This window comes from Moschus berezovskii, chromosome 6 (genome assembly GCF_049115385.1).
Source record: "Moschus berezovskii isolate FMDL1 chromosome 6, NW_MosBer_1.0, whole genome shotgun sequence".
In the NCBI taxonomy this organism is placed as follows: Eukaryota; Metazoa; Chordata; class Mammalia; order Artiodactyla; family Moschidae; genus Moschus; species Moschus berezovskii.
In genome coordinates, this window is record NC_142465.1 from 72,161,782 (window position 1) to 72,181,445 (window position 19,664).

The 19,664-nt window shown below is 45.8% G+C and overlaps 1 protein-coding gene across 1 annotated transcript in view; it reads right to left on the reverse strand.

Annotated features, from left to right (window-relative positions):
• Positions 1 to 928: 928 nt before the first annotated feature.
• The window catches only part of NT5DC3 (5'-nucleotidase domain containing 3), a 65,698-nt gene continuing 46,962 nt past the window's right edge, over positions 929 to 19,664 (reverse strand). Inside the window, exons 12-14 of the mRNA XM_055394413.2 lie at positions 16,090 to 16,230; positions 10,841 to 10,905; positions 929 to 5,787 (exon numbers count right to left, since the gene is read on the reverse strand). Coding sequence (XP_055250388.1) covers positions 5,535 to 5,787; positions 10,841 to 10,905; positions 16,090 to 16,230 — 459 coding nt within the window. The 3' untranslated portion in view covers positions 929 to 5,534. The remainder of the gene's footprint in view (positions 5,788 to 10,840; positions 10,906 to 16,089; positions 16,231 to 19,664) is intronic.

Consider the following 19,664-nt stretch of genomic DNA (forward strand, 5'->3'; position numbering starts at 1 on the left):
TAGTGATAGCACTGGCCAGGCTCGGGAGCCCCCTCTGGGAAATTGCGATGGGAAAGGCTGGGATGAGCAGATCTCAGACACCCCTCCATCATTCTCATGGCCCAAACAACTTTGTTCCAAATCATCAGGGTTTTTGCTGAGCCAAGTCCAAAGTTCAAAAGCCCCTGGAGTCTCAGAAGCTTCCTCACAACTCCAGGAAAGGGAATAAATGCCCGTTTCAAGCAGAGGAACGATTTACCACCTCCTCTTGGACAACGTGCTGTGATGGGGCAATGCCGGCTCTCCAGGAATTCACTCCCCAAGGGGTCTGTGGGATGGACTCACTAGTGAGTCCACCAACTCCACCATCAAGGGGACAGAAAGGTACATGATTAAGAGGAAAAACAGCAGGCATCCGTGAGAGGAGTGAGTGAGATGAAGGTCCTGGCACAATGAGAGGTCACGGATATTAAGTTTAAACACATTCAAACAATTTAAAAAGGCTCTTCAAAATATATCCAAAACCCAGCAGTGAACTGACTTCACAACATGCACTCCTAATTCAGTATTAGTATTTTCTTCCCTTAAAACACTGCTTCCAATTTCCCTTTCTCCTGGTACTTTGCAGACAAACAGGTGGATCACTGTCTTCTCCTTGTTCTCAAGGAGGGAACTGTCTGTGAGACAGAAATTCTAGGTGGGTCACCTGCTGCCCACCTAAGGCCAAATTCACATCCATTTTCCTTCTGTGCCTTCACTACATGGTCTTCAAGCTCTGAGAACAGGCAAGTGTGCTTTGCTGAGGGTGGAGAGACCAGGGTGGTGAGGTAGAAACCATCAACCTTTTGCCCCTTTTCTCGGGGATATTCTTTTTTGGAGTACACTAGAATGTGATATGACTTTTGCCACGAACTGAAGCACACAAAAGCAGATGACTGGGAGTCAACCGGACAATACAATTCAAACTTTTATTTGGCAGTAAGTTCGACGTCAGGTAACATAAAATCAATATTTAGAATAAATAGCAAATTCACATTCAGGATAAATAGCAAGTCTACCTAATTTGCATTTACCGTGCCTGAAATTAAACAGGCACCATCTGTCCTTCTACTAAATAATTAGAAAACAGTGTCCTAAGTCAGAGTTCAAGGCTGCAGTGTAGAAAAGTACAGAGCAGTGTTGTGGGTCGGTTCTGGAGAGCAGGCATGAGGTGGGGAGTCTCATGCAGGAAGTTTACACGGAACTGTCCTTAAGATGCACACCTGGGGGGCGGGGGGGTGTAAGGAGTTGATGGGCCTTCAGAGTTGCTCCAGGGAGGGAGTCTGACCACACCCTCATCCGAGACAGGACTCTTCAACAAGGGGAAGCTACCAGAGAGGACCCACAGCTGCAGACAGTGAGCCGGCAGCAACCAACCCCCACAGCAGTTGGGGGATAAAGTCCTTCTGGGCAGCCAAGCCCATCACAACGCTACTAGCACAATCACAGATGAGCACAATGAGAGGTATATTCAGTGAGTGCCGAGCCTGGCCACTCAGTCACACAACTGACAATCATGCCATGTGCTGGAAACACAGTATTTTACCACTGGCCACATAAGTGAATATGTCCAGAGAGCTCGCAGGGGAAGATGCAAGCTTACCTACAGAACTTCTTTCCACTGGCTGCACACAACTGTGTATCTGTGGTTGCTTACCACCCTGCACACTTTCAGCAAAGTCATCATCTCGTCATGGCCACCCACACAATCTGTCAATGCGGGGGTCGGCAAATCACCACCTGAGGGCAAAATCCAGCCTGCAGCCTGTTTTCAGAGGCCAGGCTGCCCTGACCACAGGCAGGCCCAGTCCTAGAGGAAGGGCTGCAGGAAATGGCCTGCAAAGCTGGAAGTCTTTACTGTCTGGTCCTTGACAGGGAAGTGTGCTGAGCCTTACATTAGGGAAACTTCACTCCCTTTTTCTTCCTCAATCCACTAAGGTATTAAAGGTAAGCTAAGCTAAACTTGGGGGCTTCCCTGGTGGCTCAGATGGTAAAGCATCTGCCCGCAATGCGGGAGGACCCAGGTTCGATCCCTGGGTCGGGAAGATCCCCTGGAGAAGAAAATGACAACCCACTCCAGTATTCTTGCCTGGAAAATTCCGTGGACAGAGGAGCCTGGTGGGCTACAGTCCATGGGGTCAAAAGAGTCGGACACAACTGAGCGACTTCACTTTTCACTTAAGTTAGACTTGGAGTCTAGCTCCCATATGCTAACGGAGAAAAGAAAGGAAATTGGTACAAAAGGAAATCAGTACTAAGCCAGCACATCACAGGCTCCCTGGTAGTTGAATAGAGCAATCAAGGAACCCTCCCTGCCTCTGGCCAGACTGAGTCTGAGAGCACATTCCAGACCAGGGCCCCCAAGTGGGTCTTTGGCAACAGATGAGCATTTGGCAGAGCGGATCCAATTCCAATGTTTAGCACACTCTCTACCACTTTGGAGGCCTTTAGAGAGGAAAAGGGGCAGGGGAAGCTATTTAGCTCACCCAAAACTAAATTAGCCAGCAGGAAAAAGGACTTTGTATTTCTCCTTGTCACTAATTAAGAGGACCAATGCATTCAAAGCAACTAGGAATTTAGTCATAGATGGGCCCGAATCAGTAACAGGGGGTTTATGTTAGCTGGCATTGGTGGAGCTGAAGGGAATTTTTAAAAGAAAAAAAATTTTTAAGGCTTTGTTGGGAGGAAAGTGGGAGCTCTAAGCCAAACTCCTAAAATATATTAAAGGTTTCATCTACTTAAAAAAATGATTCTGGAAAAACGAGTTGTGCAGGTCCCTTCCAGGGCAACCGGCTACAGCCGTGGTGAGCCGTAGCGGCACAGGCAGCGCCTGGACTATGAACTTTTGTTCACATCCTTCGGAGAAAATCAGTCTAACTGACACTAAAAAGGGAAAATATTTTTCAATGTGCAAGCTAATTTTATTCTGCTCACTTTCCAAACTGATCTTTTAAGTGGTAGAAAATAGACTCCCTTCCCTTGCACCCAAATGCGTTCATCAGCAGACTCACCAGAGGATAAACCAGGAGGAACAGAATGCTGTGCAGGATGCTGAATCCCAGCTGAACCACGACAGTGACAAGCTAAAATGACCAAGCACAGACAAAGAGAAGCCCTCTGTCCTTCACATGGAGACGGCCGTCCTGACCCTGGCTGTGCGCGGGCCCCAGCGCATGCTCAGTGGGTCCTCCTGCCATGTGCCATGGCCCACAGCTGTTAGTCGCTCAGTCATGTCTGACTCCGCGACCCCATGGACTGCAGCATGCCAGGCTTCCCTATTCTTCACTATCTCCTGGAGCTTGCTCAACCTTAATTGGTGATAAGTCATTAAAATTCCTTATTCACACACCTAGAAAAGGTATTTCTAACCCCAGGCTTGGGTCTCCTAACCCAGACATACATGAAAGCAGTAAAAACAGATGTACTGAGTTGTTTTTGAGTAACTTTCTTGAGTAAAAAAAAAACACCCTATCACTGGCACGTAGGAGATATCCAATGAATATCTGATTAGAAAAAGTTTTCTAAAAGCTTCTCCAAAGCAGAAACTACCAGCCCAAAGCACCAGCATATCCTCTGAGGACCCCAACACTGAGCAGTTCTGGGCACCACCGGCACCCCTGAAATGTCAGTCTCCAATGCCCTCTGATGCTTAAAACCCCCAGGCACTAACAAACAGCCAACAAAATGCCTCCTGCAGCCTGAAAAAGGAATGGATACCTGTGTTTATAATAAAGGGAAAAAAGAAGGCCAACTGGGCCTATTAGGCCTAGAGAGTCACCTTCACTATTTTAGTTAAATACAAGAAAAGATCACAGGTACCCCTGGTGGCTCAGTCAGCAAAGAATCCACCTGCCAGTGCAGGAGATGTTCGACCCCTGGGTCAGGAAGATCACCTGGAGAAGGAAATCACAACCCACTCCAGTATTCCTGGTTGGGAAATCCCATGGACAGAGGAGCCTGGTGGGCTACAGTTCATGGGGTCACCAAGAGTCAACTAAACAACAACAGTCCCATTAAAACATGCAGCGTTATACAACATGCTGTAGAAGTCACCGAATTTCTGCACTTGTGCAGGTAGCCTGTGGCAGGCCAAGGTCACATCTCCTCAACAGCTGGCTTCACACGAATCCATTAAAAACGCCAACTAAGGGAACAGCCTCTCCTCAAGCCCCTTTCCCCCGCACCTGCATCCTTCAGGGTTAAGGATAGGTGTCCCCTGCCTTTTCCTCAGAAAGAAATGGGAACACTGACTCAGTGAGGCTATTTCCAACTGTTTCTCTCAACTTCAGTGTCCTTGATCCGCTCCCACCTTACACACAGACACTAAAGAAATTCCCAAAACAGACACATAAACATGGCCGGAAAGCAATCTAAAGGGAGAAGGTGGGAGACGGCTAAGCAGAGAGGGCCACCTCCCTCGCTCCGGCTGGATTCAAGCCCCTCTCCTCGGCTGATGAATCAGGAGAGACGAGATCTGCTCACTGCCCTCCAACGAGGACGGTTTCTGGTAACACACAGTTTAACAAGATTACAAAACACCTGGCTGGTTGGGGAGGGGGGGCAGGGGGTCACCATACGGCACTAAATTATGAGGACATTTTTTTGTTTCATTTTTCATCCTCCAATGAGCAGGTTCGAGAAACACACGTGTGGTGGTGGTGTCAGGGGTTATAAAGTCCCGGGATACCCACCACAAACGCACTGGTTCCTCGCGCTCGTTCGCATGTAGCAGCCTCATTCTACAGTCCGTTCTGCCGGCAGGACATTAAACCAGAAGCTTTTCTCTCCTTGTCCTCCTTTTCTGAGGGAAAAGAGTGAACCTGCCTACCACTTGGGGCACCAGGGTCCTTCCCCTGCACAAGACACAAGAAATGGATACTGAGGACAATCAAGGCCAAGGACTTGCAACTTCTCCTGTTCTCTCTCATACAAGACCTCCAGGGAGGCTGAGTCTGCCGTCAAGTGAAGCACCAGTGTGCCAGAGCTCTAGTACCAGACGTCTGGGAACCAGCTGCCGACTGGGGTCCATCTCTGCTGCTGACACCATGGTACGCTATCCAAGCGCCCACCAAAGCATCAGCAGTTTACCAGTGGATTCACGTCACTGGGTCCGGCACTGTCTGTGCGTGTTCAGCATTTTCCATGCACTTTCCACAGAAGAGTTAAGAGTTTTAAAACGTCACCTGCTGGAATACAGAGCAGGCATCAAGAAGACTCCCCATCCCAGGAAGTCTGATGCTAGATACAGCACCTTGGGAAACAAGAAGGCTGATCCCAGGGTGTCGACAGGAGGCCAGCCACTGTCCCCTCCCCACATGCACAGGAGGGTGGGCTCTGCGAGCTGTGAGCTCCCTTCTCCACGAGCTGGGGGGCATCCTCCGTAATGTACAAAACAGGTATCGCTAAGACTATCTGTATCATTTCCAAAAACGACGCTCACATCCCCGCAGAGACTGCCCAGCGTGGGGCCATCACCGGTCCTGGCTTTTGGTGCCCAGGGGTGGTGGGGCCGCCAGCTACTTGGCCTGGGCCTCCTGCAGCAGCGGCAGCCGGGCGGCCGGGGGCCGGTCAGACCAGGCGGGCAGCTCGTGCTGCAGTGGGGTCCGCCGAGGGTAGAAGGTGTGGCTGACGTCGTAGTTCAGCAGGCAGCTCAGGGATGCCATGTAGATGTCAGCGAACCGTGACAGGCGCCGCAGGAAGTACGTGGGGTTCTGGTCTGTGCGGAACAAGCTCCCAAACTGGGCATTGAAGAAACCTTTGGTCATTTCCCTGAAGAGGCGAGAGAAGAGCAGAGCAACAGTGTGACTCCCCCAAGGTCTGCTTTTAGTTACTGACATCAGATGACACCAAAATCACTGTTTCACAGAAGACATACGTGTAGGACCTTCCTGGTGGTCCAGTGGTTAAGAATCCGCCTGCCAATGCAGGATACGTGGGTATGACCCCTGGTCTGGGAAGATTCCACATGCCACTGAGCAACTAAGCCGATGTGCCACACTACTGAGCCCCCGCAATACAACTCCTGAAGCCAGAACACCCTAGAGCCTGTGCTCTGCAACAAGAAGCCACTGCAATGAGAAGCCCACACACCGCACCTAGAGAAAGCCTGCACATAGCACAAAAAACCCAGTGCCACCAAAAACAATTTTTTTTAAAGATTAAAAAAAAGTTTATATCTGTATAACTGAATCACTTTACTGAACATCTGAAACTAACACACTGTTAATCAACTTTACTCCAATATAAAATTAAAAGTTAAAAAAAAAGCTACAAAATCCATAAAAATTTTGAATCATTATGTTGTATACCTGAAACTAATATAATATTGTACATCAACTATACAGCAATAAAAAAAAATTTAATCACTGTTTCATACGCTTCAGTTCAGTTCAGTCACTCGGTGGTATCCGACTTGCAACCCCATGAACCGCAGCACGCCAGGCCTCCCTCTCCATCACCAAATCCCGGAGTCTACTCAAACTCACGTCCATTGATTGAGTCAGTGATGCCATCCAACCACCTCATCCTCGGTCGTCCCCTTCTCCTCCCACCTTCAGTCTTTCCCAGCATCAGGGTCTTTTCAAATGAATCAATTCTTCGCATCAGGTGGCCAAAGTATTGGAGTTTCAGCTTCAATATCAGTCTTTCCAATGAATATTCAGGACTGATTTCCTTTAGGATAGACTGGTTGGATTTCCTTGCAGTCCAAGGGCCTCTCAAGAGTCTTCTCCAACACCACAGTTCAAAATCATCAATTCTTCAGCACTCAGCTTTCTTTATAGTCCAACTCTGACATCCATACATGACTACAGGAAAAACCATAGCTTTGACTAGACGGACCTTTGTTGGCAAAGTAATGTCTCTGCTTTTTAATATGCTCTCTATGTTGGTCATAACTTTTCTTCCAAGGAGTAAGCGTTTTTTAATTTCATGGCTGCAGTGATTTTGAAGCCCAAAAAAATAAAGTATGCCACTGTTTCCGCATCTATTTTCCATGAAGTGATGGGACCAGATGCCATGATCTTCGTTTTCTGAATGTTGAGGTTTAAGCCAACTTTTTCACTCTCTTTCACTCTCATCAAGAGGTTTTTTTAGTTCTTCTTCGTTTTCTGCCATAAGGGTGGTTTCATCTGCATATCTGAGGTTATTGATATTTCTCCCGGCAATTTTGATTCCAGCTTGTGCTTCATCCAGTCCGGCGTTTCTGATGATGTACTCTGCATATAAGTTAAATAAGCAGGGTGACAATATACAGCCTTGACGTACTCCTTTTCTTTTTTGGAACCAGTCTGTTGTTCCATATCCAGTTCCAACTGCTGCTTCCTGACCTGCATACAGGTTTCTCAAGAGGTAGGTCAGGTGGTCTGGTATTCCCATCTCTTTCAGAATTTTCCACAGTTTGAGGTGATCCACAAAAAGGCTTTGGCATAGTCAATAAAGCAGAAATAGATGTTTTTCTGGAACTCTATTGCTTTTCTATGATCCAGTGGATGTTGCCAATGTGACCTCTGGTTCCTCTGCCTTTTCTAAATCCAGCTTGAACATCTGGAAGTTCACGGTTCACATATTGCTGAAGCCTGGCTTGGAGAATTTTGAGCATTACTTTACTAACGTGTGAGAAGAGTGCAACTGTGTGGTAGTTTGAGCATTCTTTGGCATTGCCTTTCTTTGGGATTGGAATAAAAACTGACCTTTTCCAGTCCTGTGGCCACTGCTGAGTTTTCCAAATTTGCTGGCATATTGAGTGCAGCACATTCACAGCATCATCTTTTAGGATTTGAAATAGCTTAGCTGGAATTCTATCACCTCCACTAGCTTTGTTCATTGTGATGCTTCCTAAGGTCCACTTGACTTCACATTCCAGGATGTCTGGCTCTAGGTGAGTGATCACACCATCATGATTATCTGGGTCGTGAAGATCTTTTTTGTACAGTTCTTCTGTGTATTCTTGCCACCTCTTCCTAATATCTTCTGCTTCTGTTAGGTCCATACCATTTCTGTCCTTTATAGAGTCCATCTTTGCATGAAATGTTCCCTTGGTATCTCTAATTTTCTTGAAGAGATCTCTAGTCTTTCCTATTCTATTGTTTTCCTCTATTTCTTTGCACTGATCACTGAGGAAGGCTTTCTTATCTCTCCTTGCTATTCTTTGAAATTCTGGTCAAAGGGGTATATCTTTCCTTTTCTCCTTTGCTTTTCGCTTCTCTTCTTTTCACAGCTATTTGTAAGGCCTCCTCAGACAGCCATTTTGCTTTTTTGCATTTCTTTTTCTTGGGGATGGTCTTAATCCCTATCTCCTGTACAATGTCACAAACCTCCATCCACAGTTCATCAGGCACTCTATCAGATCTAGTCCCTTAAATCTATTTCTCACTTCCATTGTATAATCGTAAGGGATTTGATTTAGGGCATACCTGAATGGTCTAGTGGTTTTCCCTACTTTGTTCAATTTGAGTCTGAATTTGGCAATAAGGAGTTCATGATCTGAGCCACAGTCAGCTCCTGGTCTTGTTTTTGTTGACTGTATAGAGCTTCTCCATCTTTGGCTGCAAAGCATATAATCAATCTGATTTCAGTGTTGACCATCTGGTGATGTCCATGTGAAGAGTCTTCTCTTGTGTTGTTGGATGAGGGTGTTTGCTATGACCAGTGTGTTCTCTTGGCAAAACTCTATTAGCCTTTGCCCTGCTTCATTCTGTACTCCAAGGCCAAGTTTGCCTGTTACTCCAGGTGTGTCTTGACCTCCTACTTTATATGCATAGGACTCAAATTAGTAGCCTAGAGCACCCCTGACTTCTAACTGGGAAACAGTCTGTTCATCCTTCAAAATGGTTCTGACCACATTCCCCACTTAGGCCAGTGGAGAGAACACAGCTGAAGGCTCTAGAGGCAAGGTGTGAGCCCCTAAACATGCACACCCCATTCCCCAAACAAAAATGGAAGGTGAAGGAGCCACTTCTGAAGGTCCACAGAAATGGAGAATATTCTCAGAGTCTCCAAATTTCCCTCATCTACAGAACAGGATCAAGGCCCCATTCTTGTGAGGTTATAGTGAGAACTATGTGAGGTAAGAGAAATAAGAGTTTATCATAAACTCGGAAGTACTTTATGTCTAAGAGATTAAGGATTATATTACAGTGATGTAAGCACACCTCTGCCATCAAGCTCCTCATTGAAGCCTGCATTATAAGCATATATGCATCATACGCCCATCACCCTCTCACCCAACATTTCAGACCAATAATCACATTATAATAACCAATACAATCCCAATAACCAACACGTTGAGAGGGGGGAGGATCAATTCAGTACAGCTGTGGCTTCTGCAGCCCAGAGGAATGGACTCTCCCAGCTTTCCAGGCACACTAGCCCCACCAGACTGCCCACTGCTCAGAGGTCAGAACCAGGCAGTGAGCGCTACCTCCCAACCTTAGAGACAGCTGTGCCGCCTGGGAAGAAGCGGTGAGGGGACCACAACAGCAGAAATGGCCACATCAACACTGTCCACATACACAGTGCCCTCTTCTACAGGGGCGCACACCTGTCCACAAGGCCTCTTGAGAATAACTGCTCCTTTAAAATCCTAACCGTCTAGCCGGAATTAAGCGCCAGATCCTCTGAGGCAAGCCATGGCTCAGATGGTAAAGAATCTCCCTGTAATGCAGGAGACCCAGATTCAATCCCTGGGTCAGGAAGATCTCCTGGAGAAGGGAATGGCTACCCACAGTATTCTTGCCTGGAGAATTCCAAGGACAGAGGAGCCTGGCGGGCTACAGTCCAAGAGGTCGCAAAGAGTCAGACACGACTGAGCGACTAACACCTTCACGTTCACTTTTCATACACACACACACACACACACACACACACATATACTAGACTATTACTCAGCCATAAAAAAAAAATGAAATAATGTCATCTGCAGCAACATGGGCAGACCTAGACATTATCACACTAAGTGAAGTAAGTCAGACAGAGAAAGACAAACACCGCATATCACTTATATCTGAAATCTAAAAAAATAATACAAATGAACTTATTTACAAAACAGAAACAGGTTCACAGACAGAGAAAACAAATTTATGGGTACCAAAGGGAAAAGAAGAGGGCAAGGGATAAACTAGGAGTGTGAGATGAACAGACACATGCTACCATATAAAATACATACACAAAAAGGATTTACTTACTATATAGAACATGGAACTATATTTGATACTGTTATTCAACATATTCAATCTTTCCTTTAATGGAGAAGAGTCTGAAGTTGTACACTTGAAACTAACACAACATTGTCAATCAGCTATAGTTTAATAAAAAGAAAAAACAACTCAAGAATAACTATTCCCTTAAGACACACACCCATCTGACAGCAGATGGCCTTCCTTCAGTCAGCATCGTGATTTGAGTGGCTGCACATTCCTAACACAGCAGGGTTACAAAGAAGCACCAGCACTGGAGGAGCCCCAAGGATTCACTGCGGCTCAGAGCCACCTCCAACACTGTCCCACCGGCCACGCCGGGCTGCTGGCTGCCCCAACGCGGAAGTTAAGTGGGACAGAAGGAGGGATGGATGCGGGGAGGGACAGACAGACATGAATTCAGGGGTGGGTGGAAGGTGGGAGGGAGCTTGCTGCTGCCTCGAGGAAATGTCACTCATCACTAACGGCAGCTGGCTCATTCTGGATCCTGGGGGTCCCAGTCACCCCCGGCAGCTAAGTAAGGCCGTTTCGAGTCCCACCTGTGGCCGGCCTTGGGGAAAGCATGTGGGCTGAGTGCGCAGGGCCACGGTGAAGGATTCACTCCGTTCACAACAGGCCACTCTTACCTCATCTCCTTCCTCTCCTTCTTCCACTCCTGCAAAACCAGCTGTGACTCCGCATCTCTGTGAACCTGCAGGACACAAGCCAATTACTGAGAAGGTTCTGGATACAAGTACACTCATTATGTTATGAGAATTTTCTAACGGGTAGTTCTGGGAGGAATTTTATTCAGATCTAAGAGATAGGCACTTGCATGAAATCATACATTTTCAGACTTCCCAGCTGCATTCTCAGACTTCCCAGCTGCTGCCCTTCTTCACCAAATGTAGACATAATACAATGATGCAATACAGGGATGCAAAGTCCCTGTTAAACTAGAGATATTAAAGTATTGGAGTTGGTGATAGACAGGGAGACCTGGTGTGCTGTGATTCATGGGGTCGCAAACAGTCGGACACGATTGAGGGACTGAACTGAACTGAACTGAAAGGCTTTGTATAAGCATAATACATATATGTCCACATAAAATGTATGTGTATTATATGTGTGTAATGTATCCGTTACACGTGTGTTACACATGTAAATATATACCTAATACACACTACTAATAGACCCATTTATATATACCATAGATATATGTACTATACACACACACACATAAAAACGGCAGTGAGTGGAAACAGCAAATGTAACAGTGCATCCACAAATTTCAAGCATGTAAAAGCCCATGTGCATTTGGAAATTAACATGAAACTTTTTCTTTAATTTGTTCAAGGGTAACAGAATTATAATTGGCTTAATCTTTTTCCTCAATATGATTTTATTAATACCTTTTAAAGTGTTTATGAGAAAAAAAACTGTTTTTGTAAAAGGCAAGAAGTCAGAACACCTCAACCGGAAGGAAAGTGGAGAATTCTCCAGGTGGACTGAAATGTGAGCAAAAGGCAGAAAGAAACTGACAGCTGTCTGCACCCTGACACGTGGAATCTCACAAGGCTCTCTCCACGCCTCCTAGGGTTAAACTGAACACACGAACCAGAGCCAGAGGAGCACGTGACCACAGGGGCCAGGCAGGGTTCCCACAGTCCAGTCACAGGGGCAGCCTCAGGACCCGGAGGAAAGTGCCAAACAAGCAAACCATCTGCTTTTGACATGGGAGCCAAGGCCCTTCTGTCTATCACGTATGCCCAGATCAAGAGCTTGACCAAGTCACCCGCTACGGGCTGCTGCCACTCAAAACAAAACCCTGAGCTTGTAATCTTGATTTCCTGCCTGCCACTGTCGTCTACACCAGCAGGAAGCAGCCACCTCTGAATGACTACTGGATGTGTGTTACTGGAGCACCAGAAGACTGGTCCCTTCTGGGGGTGTCAAGGCAGGTCCTGGGAGTTTGGTTTCAATGAGCTCTCATATTTTAAGTCAACAAATCACTCACCATAGAATTGAGGCACTACAAAATGTAAGACTAGATCAAAACTCTGTAGGGTGCCACAAAGAATTTGTTTATATATATAAACATAAATAACATAAATACACATACATACATACACATGTATGCATACAAACATACCTATACAGATGCACAGGCATACATATAGATAGACATGTATACATACATGCATACATATATACACACAGGTACACGTTCAGCACCTCTGTGTGGCAAGCGCTGTGCTAGATACTGAAGATACAAGAGAGAATGAGATGGAGACCCTGGCAGGGGGCACACCCAGGTAAGCAGCCCAGGACAAAACAGTGTGACACTGCACAGAACAGGACATCAGTCTTGCTCCCACCTCTGCCCACTTCTCGGCCCACGAACAGGGCCCTATGTCCAGTGTGAAGAAGCAGCTTCTCCCTGCGCTTGCAGGAGAGGAGAATTCTCTGACGAGCGACCAGAAGCAAGATAACCAAAGTGCATCTAGTGCTTCCTCCCCATAGGCCACGTGACTGTGCCTCTCCACTCTCCCCTCAGCAGGGGCCCCTACCCGAGGGCGGGCTACACGGTCATGAAGAGCCAGTTTGGGTCTCCAAGTCCACGGCACCTTCTCCAGCCCAGCTTTTCCAGAATGGGGCAGAGCCAGGGATGAGGGATCATCTTCAGCAAAGCCCAAGACTGCTGAAGGGACAAGCGAAGGAGGAAGGCCCCAGAGAGCTGAACCAGGGAGCACCCCCCGAGCAGGGGGCACCTGAGCTCTGGGTGCGTGCACTGTAACCCAGCCTCCCCCCACACCCTCCCACCCAAGGCCCACCCACGCCCACCCAGGGCTCCCTCCCACCTGCTCTTTCTTCATCGTTTATCATCTTTCCCATGTATCAGCCTCCTCCCCTGGAGTCTACCCATCAGCATTTAAACATGCTGAAGCAGCCTCCCATTAGAATAAAAAGCAGTTTCTCCTTGAGCCACCCCTTTCTCCAGCTCGCATCCTCCTACAAGGCTAAACTTTGTAAGACAGCAATCTCAAGAGTCTGATACCTACTTTAAAATACTTCAAAGACTGGGTATCACTTAGCTATAATTAACCTTTAAGTGATACCATGCACTCAAGGGTGGGTAGCTGGCATGGGAAAAGACTAACCAGAAGCCCACACTAGAAGCTGATCCTACAGACACCTCAGCCACCTTCAGCTCCTCTCATTGATTAGCTCACTCAGCCATTTATGGCTACAATCTATGAAAATATACTGCACGGGCTAGCCTACTCCTGCATGGGCAGAATTATTGCCATCTAGCCAGAAGTCTGATAACCTGTACCAGCGAAGACCAACTCCAGCCCACCAGCCACCTTTCTATCATCCCAATGAGCTCAAGAATGGATTTTCCCTTTGAAGTCGTTGAAAAAAATTCAAAAGAAAAATAACTTCATGATGAGTAAAAGTGATATGGAATTAAAATTTCAGTGTCCACCAATAAAATGTCAGGGATACAGCTACAACTGGTTGCTCACACATCGTCCAAGGCTGCTTTCACACTACCAGCATGGAGTTGACACCGTACAACCTGCACGACCTCACACAATGGCTAGCTGGCTTGTTGCAGAAGTCTGTCCAACCTGGGCTAAACGTGGCTCTAACATGGTTACCTGCAAGACTTGATACCACCACACCATCCACCAGCACGACCACCATGAACCGTACCACTCAGGAGGGCACTTCAAGGCTAATGAACAGAAATTCTTCTTTATAGCTACTTCCTTAAATCCAAAAATTAAATACTTGCAGTTAATTCATCAGACCCAGCTCCAGGTAACATTTTTGGCTTCCAAAAGGAAAAAAAAAAAATCACACCCAACTTCAAGGACCAATTTCTCTTCTCAGAAAATAGTGTCCAGATAATGTGCTATGTGCACATTATCAGAAAAAGAGGAGCTATAGAAACATCTGACACAGGATCACTGGAATAATGTATAGTTTTCCAGGTGAACGCAGGGATTGGGGAGAGGAGAAAGGGAACAGGAAGCACAGTGAGAACTGCCGCTCATCTGGGTCATTTTTTAATCATCAGTCACCTTCCTCTATGCCCTAGAGAATCCACCCAGACAGAAAGCTGGAAAAGGAAACCAAAGCTGAACCATCTACCTGCAGGCTGCATCTGGGTATCTGACCAGCTGCCCGCATCACACACAGACCACACCTAAGGCGAGGGCTCTGTCTATACACGAAAGCTCTAAACCGCACAGTAAGACAGCACTTCGGTGCAGTGCCCAAAAGCAGGGACTCGGGCACCACACAGCCCAGGTTCAAGTCCTTGCTCTGTTGTTTTATGACCTTGGACATGTTACCTAACCTCTCAGACACCCAGTTTCCTCCTTCTAAAGTGGAAAATTGTACACAAGACAGCTGGACGAGTGACGGTAATGTTGCAGAGCAAGCGCTCAGCACAATGCCTGGCATCCAGAGGGTAACTATTATTACATGTGACCGACGCACAGACTTAAAGCTGCATTAACCCAGAATCCAAGCCTTTTATTTTTAGACAATCACCTCACAGACAAGCACGGGAAGGGAAACAGAACCAGTCCTCGTCAGAGGCGAGCCAAAGAGCAACACAGCCAAGACGAGCTGGAAGCAAGGCCCAGGGGACGTGCGGGGCCTCATGCCCTGGAAGGTGTGTGCCCTGGAGTGAGGGCCTGGCGCTCCCTGTATCCCTGCCTGAGCTCGCTGCCAGCTGGGCCAGGCAAGGCGGTTCCCTGCCCGTTTCCAAAGCAGGCTGGCAGGCTGTGGGCACCAGGCCATGGCCAGAGGCTGCAGGTGTGTTAGCCAAGAGAGCAGGCATCCACGCCCCTTATCCTGCGAGTCAGCACTCACGCTGAAACACTGAGGGCCAGGTCCGCTGAACCAGGTGAGAAAGCAAGGTGTCTCATGAGACTTAGGGGGGGTGGTCACAGCTGCAACAGAGGGCATATTCCATGTGCCAGGAAATTACCAAAATGACTTTCCTCACTATCTGCCTAAAACTGGCTACATAACTCACAGAAAGAAAAAAACCACCACTGAACTCCAGTGAGCCAGCAAACTGATTCAAAATCAGATGGAAACTGCATGCAGAGATCTCAATTCTTGCTCAGAGACTCTACCCAGCAAGCCATGGTGTCCGGCCTGAAGTGTTCATTCCCTTTCACAGATGGGGAAACTGAGGCCCAGAAAGGAGAAGCCCCACAGCAGGCTATAGGCAGCAGCAGGACTGGACCCAAACACTAGGCAGAAGTTCTCGAATCCCACTATCCACAGAATATCTCCCAGTGGGGCTTGGGTGGAGAAGTAAGGACTCTGGAATTCCCCACATGGGCCCCACAAAACTCTTTCTCCAAATGGCTTTGGCAGCCATTTTAAAAATTCTCTTTAGGGAAAATGGCAAGATTCTTTCAGGGGCAAAATCACCCCAGTAGCTATTCTGCAGGATGACTTCTGCCTCATACTTTAGGACCACAATTGAACAGAAAGATATCTGAAATAACTCTGATCAGTGGACTAACCTCAGGCTTAAAGAAAAAGTAGGGGAGGATTTCCCTGGCAGCCCCAGTGGTTAAGAATCCACCTGCCAAGGGAGGGGACACGGGTTCAATCCCTGGTCCAGGAAAATCCCACGTGCTGAGGAGGAACTAGACCCATGTGCCACAACTACACTGAGCCTGTGCATTCTAGAGCCCGCGCTCCACGACGAGAAGCCTGCGCACCACACCCACAGAGCATCCCCCGCTTCCACAACTTGAGAAACCCCGCACCGGGCAATGAGGACCGAGCAGAGCCAAAAATGAATGAATAATTCTTCAAGGAAAGAAAGAAAACGTAGCAGAGAAAAAGAAGTCCAAACCTGCATCTGCTCCAATAAGCCGGTCAGGGTCTGCAGCCACGTCACAGTTTGAATGTACTGCTCCGTGTTCATGATTTTGAGCTCGGATCTTAATTCTGGGATAATTGCACCCGTTCGCCAGCCGTGCTTCAGGGTCAAGTCCTGATTGCAAAGATCACAAAAAGTCAACATTTATCACAACAGAATTTAAACCATTTCATTACCTTTCCCAGACACAACAGGCATTCATTGAATTAATTTTAATTGTAAGGGTTGGTCATTAACCAAGCTGAACTCAATGAATTACACTTAATTAAAGCCAATTTAGCCCCAGGCTTTGGCCTTGGCCATTCCCCACCCACCCCCAAGAAAGTTTCTGTTCCAGAAACAACTGCTTGAGTCACAGCCCTTACAGAAACACAGTATCTCGAATCATTAACCACAGTCTCTAAAACAGGGGCAGAAGGAGGGTCAATTGAAATGCTACTGAAGGTTTTTATTCAATCCACCCACAGAACGCTGGGGAACACCCATGGCACACCAAGCCTCCTGGGTTATGGGAAATTTCAGACTTGGAATGATCACTCAGTACCAACATACATGATCGTATCTTCATTCCAAATATTGCACTCCTATGATATGACAATAAGCCAGAATATCTGATATAAGTTATGTCCTGGCAAATCTAAGATATACAATCACCATACTGAATGGCTGCTCATTTTCCCATTTGACAAACATTTATTAAATACTACTGTTTGCCAGGCCATGTGCTAGAAACTGAGAATAAAATAGTGAACAAAAATAACAAACCTCTGCTCTCGTGGGAAATATGGACCAAAAAAATAAGCAAGCAAATACACAATGGTAGGTGGTAAGAAACACAATTGACAAAAATCAAGCAAAATAAGGAGTTACCATTTTATAGAGACTTAGTAAGAAGGCCAGGCTAACAAAGGAACATTCAAGCGGAGATCTTAAGGGAAGGACAGTAAAAGTACGTAAATGTACGGGAGGAGAAAAATCCTGGCTGGAAAGGGCAAGTGCAAAGACCCCGGGGCAGGAACATGCTGGGAGCAGGGTGTGCTAAGAAAGAGCAAGGCAAGGAACCTAGGGCAGAGGAGAGAGGGCAGAGGCAGGAGGTGCCTTCAGAGAGGGGGGAGAGGTTGGGGAAACACAGCTCGAGCACAGCAATTGCAGGAAGCCAGGCTTTTACTCTAAGGGAGAAAGGGATACTTCTAAGGAGAGCGCTTTTAGGGACAGAAGTGGTATATAGTTTACTATTTTGAAAATTCACTCTGGTTACTCCCCTAAAGCTAGAATCCCTGCTCTCCAAGTCCTAAGGATGCCTATCTTCTTCCATGGTTGAATTTCTTTAAATCTTTCAATAATTCTTTCTCCTAAAATATATGAAACCCTACATACAGCACAGTCTTCTAAATATTCCCAGTAGTGGCAAACTTTTGAAGATGAATCTTATTTCTGACAATAGGTAAAAAGTCAACTGGAACACTCCTAAGACTAAAGAACATGACAATGAATTAATGATAATGAAATTAATTTTCTCCAGTGCCTCAAGCTGGCTCTCAAATATATCCCAAAGGGGGCATCTAAATTTATTTTGAGAAAACAGCTGCAACATTGGAAGCATCTACATTCTCAAGGGATTCCTTTGCAGGGTAATATTCATTGCCCACATAATTGACACGTTAATCAGTTCTGGTCTGATCACTTTAAAACAGTGGTTTTCTAACTCCAGGATGGATCCAAATATATGCTGTCTACATTTCTTTCAGCTCTAAGAACACACAAAGTTGAAATACACAGAGTTGAAAGTGAAAAGACTGAAAAAGACATTCCACGCAAATAGTAACCAAAACAAAAGCGGCTATCCTAGTATCAGGAAAAATGGACTTTGGGTCAAAAATACTTATAAGACACAAAGAATGACATTACAACATGATAAAAGGGTCAATTCACCAAAAATATATAACAATTAAAAGCACATATGAACCAAACATCAGAGATCCAAAATATATGAAGCAAACACTGACAGAACTGAAGGGAACAAGAGACAGCTTTACAGTTATAACAGGAAACTTTAAAAGTCCACTTTCTATAATGGATAAAATAAGGAGACAGAAGATCAAACAAGAAATACAGGACCTGAACAACACCACAGATAATTAGAACACTCCACCCAACAAAAGCAGAATACAATATTTTTCTCAAATGCACATGGAGCATTCTCCAGCAGCACCTGTATTTTAGGCCACGAAACAAGTCTTGATTAATTTTAGAAGACTGAAATCATACAAAGTATCTTTTCTTAGTTGGGCTTCCCTGGTAGCTCAGACGGTAAAGTGTCTTTTCTTATCACTAAGAGTGAAACTAGACATCAAGAGTAAAAGGAGAAAAATTCAGAAATATGTGGAAATTAAAAGACATACTCTTCAACAACCAATGGGTCAAAGAAGAAATCACACAGAAAATTAGAAAAATACCTTGGGACAAATTAAAATGCAAACACAACATACCGAAGTTTACGGGATATAAAAAAAGCAAGACTAAAATGAAAATTAACACCTCTAGCCATTTAGATTGAAAAAGAAAGATCTCAAAACAACAACTTAACTTTATACCTGAAAGAACTAGAAAAAGAACAAACTAAACTGAAAGCTAGCAGCACAAAAAGAAATGGTAAAGATCAGAGCATAATAAATAAAATAGAGAATATAAAAACAACAGAGAAAAATCAATCAAACTAAGAACTGGTTCCTCAAAAAAAAAATCAACAAAATTGACAAACCATTAAGTTTGATAAGAAAACAAGAAGACTCAAATTACTAAAATCAGAAATGTTAAGTGGTGACATTACCACCAATTCTACAGATTAAAAAAAAAAAGATTATAAAAGTGTAAACTACTGTATGCCAACAACTTGGATAATCTAGATGAAATGGACAAATTCTGAGAAACACACAACCTACTAAGACTGAATCATGAAGAACTGGTGAATCTGAACAGAACTCTTACTAGGAAGACTGAATCAGGGATCAAAAACCTTCCAACAGTGAAAAGTCCAGAACCGGATGGCTTCCCTATTAAACATAAAAGAATGACACCAATCCTTCTCAAACTCTGCCAAAAACTGAGGAAGACAAAACACTTCCTAACTCATTCCATGAGGCCAGCAACACCGTGACATCAAATTTTAGCATGGAAAGCTGAGAACAACACTGATGGCTGGGCTCCAACCCCAGAGCTTCTTTATAACTCAGTAGGTCTGGGGTGAGGCCAAGAATGTGCAGTTCGAACAAGTTCCTGGGTGATGCCAATGTCACAGGGACAACACTGGACAAACAACCGCAATGTGAAGCTTCTCACAGCACTAAGACCTGTCTCGGAGTGGGGGGACCTCACGGGGCCATGTACCTACATGCCTCCAGGGTAGCACAGCTATCTCCTCAAGGCCCACAGACCACACAGCAAGAGGTATGTCTTGTGATGCCATGGCACTTGGTCGGACATCCAGGGAGTGCCAGCATCCTGACAGGAGCACTTCAGGTTTCTACTTTACTAATTGTGTATACATT